Genomic DNA, 12,109 nt, shown 5'->3' with positions numbered 1-12,109 from the left:
TTATCAAACCTTCTCGGGGCTATTGATGCCAAAATTACTGGAGGTGTTTTGAGCAGCTAGAGAGGCTGGGACACTCCCAGAGTCCATGTCCAGGGCGAGCATTGTGCTCCTGCTTAAACCCGGGAAGACACCCACGGATCCGGGATCGTACAGACCCATTTCGCTGCTCCAGGCAGACGTCAAGTTGTTGGCTATGGTTTTGGCAAGGCGGGTAAACTCTGTAATTACTCATATTATCTATGAAGATCAGGCGGGATTTATGCCCAATAGGTCCACGGCCCTTAATCTTTGACGATTGTTTGTCGCGATTCAAACTCCTGCGGATAACATGGGCGAAAGAGCGTTATTATCCTTGGACGCCAACAAGGCGTTTGACAGTGTGGAAAGGGGATATCTGTGGGCGGTGATGGAGGCGTTTGGATTTGGCCCAGTGTTTCTGTCATGGGTGCGGCTGCTATACCATCGACCACGGGCATCGATAAGGGAGGGAGGTAGGATTTCTGCGGGCTTCGACCTAGGCAGGGGAACGCGGCAGGGCTGCCCGCTTTCCCCTCTGTTATTCGCACTTGCAATTGAACCCCTTGCGTCGCGTATCAGACACCGGGATTCCATAGTGGGTTTCAAATACGGCCCTCTTCAGGACAAAATACTCCTCTATGCGGATGACATGCTCCTGACACTGGGAGACACGGGTGGCTCACTGCGGGCGGTTATGTCTGAGATCACAGAGTTTGGGAGGTTTTCGGGCCTCACCATCAACTGGTCCAAATCGGCACTGCTACATTTGGATGCGGTCGCCGCTCAGCCACTGAACTCTCAATGCCCGGTTCCAGTGGTTGATAAATTTAAATATTTGGGGGTGGTGGTTTCGGCGAACCCGACTCAGTATCGCGTGCTCAACATAAGCCCTCTTCTAACGAGGTTCCAGGATAAAATTAAGATCTGGACTAAGCTCTGGCTCTCTCTAGCGGGAACCTTATCAAAATGATTTTGATGCCTCAATTGTTGTACTTCCTGCACAATTCCCCGATCGTTATCACTTTACAAACTTTTGGCATTGTGAATACCCTTTTCCGGTCCTTGCTGTGGAAAGGAAAGGCGGCTAGGATCCGCTTGGAACAACTACAGAACCCTACAGAAGATGGGGGGGGCCTTGCCCTACCCAACCCCTGGCTGTACTATCTGGCCTCCCAACTGCAACACCTGGTGGGTGCGATGTCGGGGACTCCGGTTGGTGCAGCACTGACAGTAATGCAGGAATTTAGGGGGGCAAGTGGGGTACCGGAGGGATTGGAGGTGCAGCTGTTCACCAAACCCAATCGGCGACATCCGACGTATCGCCTCTTACAGAAGGTGTGGGATAAGACAAAACAAATGCAACAAGTGACGGGTTACACCGCATTTAGTCCGATCTGGGGTAACCGCGCTTACCCGGAACTGTGCAAATTAGATCAGGCGGATAGATGGAGGGCTTTGGGGGTGACTCATTTGTGGCACATCCTCCGTGGAGGAGTCCTGATACCCTTTGCGCAGCTACAGGAGCAATTCTCCCTACCTGACCACATGAAATTCTACTACCTACAATTACAACATGTGCTGCGGGCTCAGGCTACCACAGGACAGCTTCACCTGTCACCTACTCCTATATTCTACCTTATGCAACAGTTTACTGACACCAAGGGGTTCATATCTAGCTGCTATAATGCCCTGTTGAATGCGTACTTAGAAAAATACCCTAGCAAGGCCTGCGACCAATGGAGCACTGATGTGGGAGAGATCCCGGGTGAGCAGTGGGAGGAGGCCCTGGAGTCGGTTCGCACGTGTTCCTTGAATATTTCACACCAGGTATCCCAATTGTATATTTTACTTAGAGTCCACCATACTCCTCTGAAACTGTACTCTATGGGGGTCCGGGATGACGACATATGTGGTCGTTGCCAAAGGGAGGTGGGTGACTTGATCCACCTGCTTTGGCGCTGTCCAAAGCTGCACAGGTACTGGACTGAGGTCCGCTCTGCTATTAATAGAACTCTGGGGATAGATATACCTGGGGACCCTAAACATTGCCTTCTGGGCATTATGGACCTACAAGTGGAAGACAGATACCTGCGGGAGGCGGCCTCTCGCACCCTGTTCCAAGCTCGCCTACTTATATTGAGACAATGGACTGCATCTGAACCTCCGACCTTTAGGATGTGGTTGAGCAGATGGGGGGCACTCAGAATGGAAAAGGTTATATACCAACATAGGGGCTCTCCACAAAAATTCTCTAAAATCTGGGGTACTTGGTTGAATTGCCCGGGAATGGCTCCTAATGACCTCATCTTGGACCGTTTATTGTCATAATTGTCTGAAGATGAGTTGGGGTCGCTGGGGGATAACTGTTTGTTACACTGGGGGTGGGCTGTGATATTGTAATTGGCATTGTTGTTGGGGGTTGCCTGATTCGGGGGGAATGTGATGTATTTGTTATACATGGTAATGGTGATTTCTTGCTATTCTGCCTGAACCCTGTAATGTTGTTTACCGTTGTGATGTGAATTTCTCTCAATAAAGATGTTTTCTGATTTTAAAAAAATTATGGACCTTAGGTGTGTTATGTACCCTTGAAATTTTTCAGCAAAAGCATGCCCTGTCCCTCTTTCACTGTTGCCCCTCCCACTCCTCTACCTGTAGTCTGTATTCACACCTGAGCAGAGTGTTTTTCTTGTGATTTTGACGTGTTTTTTTTATTCAGTTGTATTACAGGTGCTTTTGTACTTGTGTCAAGCTTAGGGAGTTTGTTTACTGTGCTGGGCAAGGGGAAGAGAGCAGTCTTATAGGAGGAAAGGAGTTGTTAAGGTGTACAAATGCATGCAAAATGCTGCATATTTGCATGTATTTCACATTTACAGGTGTTCCTATTGAAGTCTATGGAACCAAAAATGCCTAAATGTGCTAAAAAAAAACAAAAAAAAAAACCTTGTGCTTTTTTTGAGCATAGGGCGACTAAGCGTACAAGTGTTAACAGGGACAGTTAGAAAGAATGAGATTCTTTGTTGTCAGGCGTAGTCAAGCTGTGGGAAACAAGCACAAAAATGCCACGTGTGAATGAAAACTTACCAGCTGTCAAAATGACAGCAGTCTCTGCTTTCACATATGAAGCTTCTTAGCAGTGTTTGTAAACACTGTTCAGAAGCATTATTCAGAAATACAAAGTAACATTATTTTACTCATCTCACAATAAAGTGGTGACTTTTAATCTGCATACAATGTAAGTTCATGCAACCCTGTTCTGCGAGCATGGGGAGCCTTCCTGGCTAGCAGAACACAAGGGTTATATCCGCAAGCAGTGATCACATGTAAAAATAACAACAGGCTGGTTGTACCCAAGTCAATTGATGGATCAACTTGGGTACAATCAGCCTGCCCATATATGAATGACATCTTGGCCAGTCCTTGCTAAACCATCTGAATTTCGATCCATGTGTGGCTGGTTTAATTGTACTAAAAGTCAAGAAGCTCACTTAATTCACCGTCAGAGAAGAGAAGTTTGGGTTTAACAAAAAAAAAAAAAAATAATACTCATCTAGGTGGATACAGCTCCGATCCCAGCTTCTAAAACTGAGGGATCAAAGACCGCTGATTGCTCAGTTCTCAGTGAGCAGAGAGCCGGTGACTGTCAGCACAGGGCTGTGGAGGGGGTTGGAAGTAGCTGGCTCAGTGTCCAAATGGTTCACTGAGAGATTAAACCAGCTACTGGTCCAGGTATCTGGGAGGATCATGACTGTAAATTCAGGATGTGATTCAGAGCCTGGGCCAGCTGAGATACGTCACATGACCGCAGGCTTTAGCCCGCAGTTGGCTGAAAATAGAAGACCTAGGGCCAAAAGAAGAGTTTTAGCCATACTTTTCATTTAATTTGAGTTCTTTGTAAGCCCCCGCAAAAAAGCACAAGTCTCTCTATAGCAGTGATGGCGAACCTTGGCACCCCAGATGTTTTTGAACTGCATTTCCCACGATGCTTAACTACACCGCAGTGTGCATGAGCATCATGGGAAATGTAGTTCCAAAACATCTGGCCAAGGTTCGCCATCACTGCTCTATAGGGTCATTGAGAATGTGATTCCTGAAGCCTGTGCTATGTGACGTTCTAGCTTTCTGCTTTTTCTATCACCAATCTCATTAAAAAAAAAACAAGGGAGGTTTGAATAGGATTGGGGGCTGTGAAAAGTATACTGTATTAGTACTGGCATTGTTTTCAGATGTCAATACATGGAAAATGAGGCAAAGCAGAGGGAGTAGAGTGAGGCAGGCCTGACGCTGCCATGGGCTGGGAAGGGAAAAGATCCAACCAATCTTCAAAACAAATCTAAAGTCACCCCATTGAAGTTATCTTTATGTTTCTTATGTCCAGTAATATGGTGACTTTTGTGATCTTTGTATACAAAGACCCCCATTATTTAGAACAGTGTAGCCACTGGCACACAACACCATGTAATGGCCATCACTAGGACAGCAGAGTATGTGCTTTGGAATCTGCTCCAGATCAATGCCTGTGTTGAAACTCTGCAGCTAAACAGCCAGGACCCAATCCTTCAACTGAAACTGAAGCCAGTAAAGGGGAAGATTGAGCTGCATTACAAAGCAATCTTTAGATATCTGCAGCTTAGCTTTATTGATGGAAAACATTCGTGTCTATATTTACTTTTGGAGTAAACATGCAATAAGAGCCAAAAATAAGTGCTAATACAACATATCATGCTTTCCCTTTATATGAATATTTTAAATCCAAAAAAATACGTAAAAACCTTACCTCTGTAGAATCAAAGTGTGAGTCAAACTCTGTATTTAATGCCATCCTCTTAAAAACATCCTGTGCAATTATCTTACTCATTTCTGATGTCACCTGAAAAATAGATGTCATTTATAAAATGATAATTGTAATATTTGTTGTATTCATTTATATAACACTGATATATTCCTGAATTCTGATGGGAGATGGGCTCTATACTAATACCCCTCATGCAGGTATATATGGATGTGTCACGTGTTATATTTATTACACATGGATGGTCTGATAAATAGAGGTCACAAACTGGTAATGGATGGGGAGCACCTTTTGAGGCCAAGATCATAGAGCACAATAAAGGAGAGTATATTTGTGTGTATTATTACAGTATAATTAGCACATTTCCTATAACAAATAGGTCTAGCTACAAAGCTTCCAATCTTCTTGTTTTTATTCCAAAACAGCAATAGCAACTTCAAAGAAAATGCAATAATCGAATATGTTCTTGTGTAATGTCTATTGGATTTATTCCTTTTTTAAAGAGCACAGACTATTCACTGTTGTGTGACATCAACATTACATAACCAAGCATTAAATTATAGTTCAAAATAGTCTACAGCAGCCTTTCTCAACCAGGGTTCCATAGAACCCTAGGGTTTCTGTAGAGGTTGCTAGGGCTTCCTTGAGAAATGATCAAACTTCGCCTCCCAAATAAGTAACATCTGACAACAATGATTTTTTTTGCTATAAGCGGGGGAAGGGGGATTCTCCGCAATGATAACAAACATAAGGCGCATTTTCCCCATGACCATCATGCTAATTTACCATGAGCTGAAGATATAATAATTATTAGCAGGGGTGCCTTAAGACTGGAAAGCTTTGCCACCTTGTTAAAAAGACTGAGAAAGACTGGTCTACAGCAAGGGGCAGTATCTGAGTCAGAGTGGTTACAATACATTTAGTTCAGTTAAAGGGCAAATTCTTTTGAAGCAGCCATAATGTACTCTAACTACCTGTAAAATGATTTCTTTGTGGTGTCCGAGGTTTTGCCAGTGGTCCTATACTACATGGATCTGGATTGTCCCCTAACTCATATTTAATCTAATTTGTACTGCATATCAAAATGCTCTTTTAGAAAAAGGTCCCATTTAAGTGACACAGGCAAGGTAATAATAATTTTGTTTTTTTTTAACAGAGTGCTAGGGCTTATTTCACCTTACCGTGTATTATGTTGTGCAACAGAATAATCCAGAAGGCTACAAGTCTACGACAGAAACAATAGGAACTTGGGGCTTCTTCCCTAATGGCCCAGAAGTCCCAAATTCTAGGGTGCTCTAGCTTAATAGTTGATCTGCCCCCTCCAGCCTCCCAAACTTATTGGCCATTAAAGCCATCCATCATAAGATGAGCCAATTGGGAGGGGGGGTTGAGACAGTTAACAATAATACTGCTAGGAAGTGTCTGTATCTTCATAGTAGAACATTTTAGGGTTCAGAACTCCTATGTCATTTGCAAATAAACTGATTTGTACATAGAGGCACAGATCGGTATGTGCATTTTAGTATCAAAGCCAGTTTACGATACTTCTGTTACAAATGTACTGTAGGTTAATGACGCCTCAGTCTCAGCTATGGACTTTGAGGCTGCATGGTAAAGTAATTCTCGCTGCTCAATAGGGAGCATCTTTTGCCTTTCATTTGCTCTTTAATTCAGACTTCGTAGTTGGCTTTCCAATTTTTTATGCTGCTTGTCCAATGTGAAACAATGATTATGATAATGATTAAGATGCTGGACTGCAGTCCCAAAGCTGTATCATCAAATATTTGCAGAAATTTAACACACATTTAGTTTATATTTGGTATTTATGCATCAGTTTTCTGGTCACAATATTACACATTTGTTTTTTTCATAGCAGCAATTAAATGTGCAGCACTTTTATATATAATTTACTTCTACAATTAGCCACGTACCCCAGCAGGTGTTCATGTTGCCCATTCAGAACAGAATATGGTTACTGTTAGCACAGCTAGCCATTTTCTATTTAGTACCCTAACATATTGCCACAACAGATTGCTGAAAGTAACTTTTTGATTGGTTGCTCTAGGCCAGTCACGTCAAACTGCCTCTTTTATGGCCCTCAGTTAGTTTAAGAAGTTTTCTGAATGAAGCCCCAGCTGTCCTCTGGTTGAAAAAACTACTTTTCTGAGATAATTCTGCAGCTAAAAACTTCAAAAAGTTTTACGGTCCCTTTTTGTTGAAATTTTATGTTTTAAGTTTCATTTCACACAGTACTATATTGCCTATTTAAGAAAGTGTTATATTTTTGGGAGAAATATGTAGGTTGGACCCTCCTTCCTTTTTTTTTTTTTTGTTGATTTAGACAGAGTGGCAAAATGGACACTGACAAACATAAAAATCTCACAGGTGTTCGAGCCTTTCCTTACTTTACTGAAGAAAAGCCTTTTCATTTATGTCTGTGTTGCTGCTACAGAGTTCCCCTCTCTTCCTGTCAGGTAAAACATTATCAACAAAATGGAAAGTGAAGGGTAAAGGGGAGCCCTGGATAGTAGGAATAACCTGACACTTCACTCTGTCCAAAACGAAAAAGAAAAAATTTGGGCTGGACATAGACTTTAAATATTTATTACACTAATTTCAGCACACTGTTTCATTTGAGTTTGAGGTGCCTGCTCTAGACTATTGTGCATCCTTCTGTATTGCATCAGATTATTTAATAACTTAGATCGCTCCCTTAACCACTTCAATACCGGTCACTTTCACCCTCTTCCTGCCCAGGCCAATTTCCAGATTTTAGCGCTGTCACGCTTTGAATGACAATTGCTCAGGCGAGCAGCACTGTACCCAAATTACATTTTTATGTAGAGCTTTCCTTGATAGTTTTTAACCCCTTCATGCCTAAGGGTACAACAAATGTAAATGCCTAAGCACGCTTTAGCAACTTTGACATTTGTTAGTAAAACTGTACATATCATCACAACTACTTTGTGCATCCAGATGGTTTATACCTTGTTTTTTTTCAGGACAAATTAGGTTTTCTTTCAGTGGTAAATGACAAACAGGCGAAGCGCCTCTAAGTGCAGTAAGTTTTTATTTCAATAAACCGCGTGACGTCACCAAGGTCGAAGGAAATTACACCAGTGACCAGTGACGTCACGCGGCAGACGCTGCGTTCCAGCCTGACACGCGGAGATCAGCCGGTCCCGGAAAACAGCAGCTGGCTTACTGTCCTCCGCTTCCATCTACCGGCCTTGGACATCTCTTCTCCCGGTCTCAGGACTCTGGACTTTACGATCACCTTATTACTTCAGATCGAGCCAACTTACTTTCATTCCATGTGAGTTGTTACATCTTGTTTGCCTATTGAAATAAAAACTTACTGCACTTAGAGGAGCTTCGCCTGTTTGTCTTTTGCATCTTCCACAGAACCGACTTCCCTGTGCAGTGGAGCTGGCCCTTTGTTGCAGATTGAGATATATTTTCTAGCCACTTAGACACATCTACCTACCGGGCTTTTCACCTACCTGATGGACTTGACTATGCCCATATGTTATGTATTTTAAGGTATTTTGTTTAACCTTGTTTGATGTTTTCACCCTCTAGCCATCTTTACACCTATCACACCGACTTTACTACACCAAACCAGAGCGCAAGCTATTTACTCATTTTCAGTGGTAAATGGTAATATTTACCATTTCGTTCCACTTCATGATTGTGTCCCACTTGTTGTTGATTCTTCACAAAAAATTACAGTTTTATATCTTTATGTTTGAAGCCTGAAATGTGGCAAAAGGTCAAAGTTCAAGGGGGCCGAATACTTTCGCAAGGCACTGTACTTCTGGTGAGTGTATCTGTGAGCACAGGTGTGGGTCACAGCATTGCTTTTTGGAGTGTCTTTACATAGAAATGCTTCTGAAGATAAATAGATACAATGAAGATATTATACATTGTAATAAATCCTTTAAAGAGAGTTTCTTTTACTTGATTTTACTTAAGAAACTGTGTACATTTTGGTCATACCACAAGGTTTTTTTTATAAATAAATGTTATTTATGTAAATCTGTCATCCTGCCTTTTATCATTGGAAAGTTACACATGTCATTTTAGAGCGTGAGGAGGGTTTAGGACTTTGATGTTTTTTCTCAGTTTTTTTTTTTTCTTCACATTTACAAAGTGGCATTAAGTAGAATTTTTACTTTTAGGCTGGGTTCACACTTATGAGGTCTACAGCATTGCATGTCATTTGTACAGGATTTGCACCAAATTCCTGTACAAATGACATGGAAATTCAGTGCAGTGAAAAATGAGCCATACATTATGTATGGGTCAATTCGCAATGGATTTTCACCAAAAAGGTGCAGGACCCTTTTTTTTGCCCGCACTGGAATTGGATTGCATGGGTGTTCAGATCAATGCGATCCGATTCCATTCAATTCCACAGTTCGCACTGTGTTCTGGAAACTGATTTGGGGTTGTCATTACCTTTAATTGACACCCGCAGCGGTTCGCAGAGCACAGTGTGAACTGCCTACGATTCTGATGCGGTGCGGGAACCACACAGGAAACGCTGTGTTTCCCGCACTGCATCAGTGTGAACCCAGCCTTACACAGGGGTGGTTATAAACAACACAGAATTTATAATATACTTTGGAAATGACATTTAATCTCTAGGAAATAAAGAACGTTATGGAGGGAGGATTCATTTATTATTGTAATATATTACTTTTTCTTGGTAGTCATCACAAACATGCTTGAATAGAGTCAGTAATTGTTAGCAAAAGCCAGCATTTAAGGACAACTATTGTTTACTTATGTATTTATACCAGGAAGATCATTAAGGCATTCTGCTTTGTGGAAGAATACGCTTTGAGATTCCATGAACTCTATTCCAAAATGCCAAACAATTACTCCTTCTGAGAAAGTACTTTGCAGGCCTGGGCTGCTTTTCTGAGTAAATATCTTTCAGCGCTATTCCATTTTTGCTGCTTGGTAATCAAAACAGACTAAAACTGTTTTTTTTTAAAAACTCTCAAATTATCTGTTCGGATGTCGATTAGAAACACGAAGCAGAAAAAAGTTCAGTTTGTACTACAGTGACAGATACATGATAAAAAAACATTCTGAATAAATCAGGATTTGCATTTTGGGAAGGCACTTGGAGTGGCAGACTTCCTAATTTACGTACACTTGTTGTCTGTTGGATTTTAGGTCAGGATGGATTTATATCAGAAAGTTGTTTAGAAAATTTTTATTTAAACTTTTTGTGAATATGGCCACTGAGACACTCAATATACATTTGAACACAAATAATGCATACTGTAAATCTAAATTGGGAGTTTACATGTGTACGCATAGTTACTACATGTTAAATCCAGCATTTGGAATATACACAAGTGTGTTAGAACTGTTGTTTGGCTGTGAGGTGCCATGTGCTCAACTGCAAGGTCATCACATTCTTGCCTGAAAAAGGGATCGTTCCCTGACTGAAATCCTCTGGACCCAAGGTTTCACCGAGTACCCAGGGACATTAGCCTATGTTATGACTCTCCCCTTCATGTAAACACACCACTTTAGAGGCACTTGGCCATTCTAACCAGTATTCTTGGGTTGAACTTTCATATATCTACTACAGGCCTTACAGCAGTAAGTCCCACAATAGCCTACACTGACACAACTTACCAATACCATGAGATGTTCCCAATAGAGGTTAGGAGAAGGAAGTCCAGATGCAGAAAGCCTTTTTAATTCATTAATAATTCATATTTACATGCTTCAGTCCAGTGGCATCACTAAGGTTGGGTCACCCGGTGCGGATAAAACATTGCGTCACCCCTCCATTGTGTCACCCCTCCACCAACTATAGACTCCCCTCCTTCAGTACAGACTCCCCTCCTTCAGTACAGACTCCCCCTCCACTAAGTACAGACCCCCTCCTTCAGTATAGACCCCCCCCACTAAGTGCAGACCCCCCTCCATAAGTATAGACCCCTCTCCATTAGTACAGACCCCCTCCCCTCAGTGCAGACCCCCCTCCATCACAGCAGACCCACCTCAGTACAGACCCCCCTTCTCTCAGTATAGACCCCCCTCTCACAGTATAGATCCCCCTCCCACAGTACAGACCCCCTCACTATGTACAGACCCCCCTCCCACACTATAGACTCCTCTCCCTCAGTACAGACCCCTCTCCATCAGTGCGGACCCCCCTCCATCAGTGCAGACTCCCCTCCATTAGTGCAGAACCCCCTCCATCATTGCAGACCCCCCTATCAATGCAGACCCCCCTCCATCAGTATAGACCCCCCTCAGTGCAGAACCTTCATCAGTACAAAATACATTTTTAATTGTTTTATTTATATAGTGGCGGCTGGTGCTCAAAATTTTTGGGGCGCAAATAGAAAAATGTAATAGGCATTGCTTTGCGGCAAAAAATGCTGTAAAAAATTGCGTGACTTTGAGGTCACAAAAGTGTGAAAGGGGCCTTTAGTAAATCAAGGTATAGTGTGCCCCCATCAATGCAGAGAGACCACAGCGTGCCCCCTTTCAATGCAGAGAGACCACAGTGTGCCCCCTTTCAATGCAGAGAGACCAGCGTGCCCCATTTCAATGCAGAGACCATCGTGCCCCCTTTCAATGCAGAGACCATCGTGCCCCCTTTCAATGCAGAGACCAGCGTGCCCCCTTTCAATGCAGAGACCTGCGTGCCCCCTTTCAATGCAGAGAGACCAGCGTGCCCCCTTTCAATGCAGAGACCAGCGTGCCCCTTCAATGCAGAGACCATCGTGCCACCTTTCAATGCAGAGACCATCGTGCCCCCTTTCAATGGGGAGACCATTGTGCCGCCTTTCAATGCAGAGAGACCAGCGTGCTGTGCCCCCTTTCAATGCAGAGGGACCAGCGTGCCCCCTTTCAATGCAGAGAGACCAGCATGCCCCCTTTCAATGCAGAAAGACCAGCGTGCCCCCTTTCAATGCAGAGACCATCGTGCCCCCTTTCAATGCAGAGAGACCAGCGTGCCCCCTTTCAATGCAGAGACCATTGTGCCCCCTTTCAATGCAGAGACCATCGTGCCCCCTTTTAATGCAGAGACCATCGTGCCCCCTTTCAATGCAGAGAGACCATCGTGCCCCCTTTCAATGCAGAGACCATCGTGCCCCCTTTCAATGCAAAAACCAGCGTGCCCCCTTTCAATGCAGAGACCATCGTGCCCCCTTCAATGCAGAGACCATCATGTCCCCTTTCAATGCAGAGACCATCGTGCCCCCTTTCAATGCAGAGACCATCGTGCCCCCTTTCAATGCAGAGACCATCATTCCCCCT

The 12,109-nt window shown here is 43.3% G+C and overlaps 1 protein-coding gene across 1 annotated transcript in view; it reads right to left on the bottom strand.

Annotated features, from left to right (window-relative positions):
- Positions 1 to 12,109, bottom strand: part of LOC309544332 (uncharacterized protein) — a gene marked incomplete at its 5' end in the record, with an annotated part of 134,849 nt that overhangs the window by 20,994 nt on the left and 101,746 nt on the right. The window contains one exon of the mRNA XM_082243237.1: positions 4,796 to 4,888. Within this exon, the coding sequence (XP_082099363.1) occupies positions 4,796 to 4,888 (93 nt within the window). The remainder of the gene's footprint in view (positions 1 to 4,795; positions 4,889 to 12,109) is intronic.

The sequence above is a fragment of the Pelophylax lessonae genome (genome assembly GCF_965119305.1).
Source record: "Pelophylax lessonae genome assembly, chromosome: 1".
Taxonomy (NCBI): domain Eukaryota; kingdom Metazoa; phylum Chordata; class Amphibia; order Anura; family Ranidae; genus Pelophylax; species Pelophylax lessonae.
The sequence above is the reverse complement of the archived record's forward strand: the minus strand, read 5'-3'. Positions and strand labels throughout refer to the sequence as shown.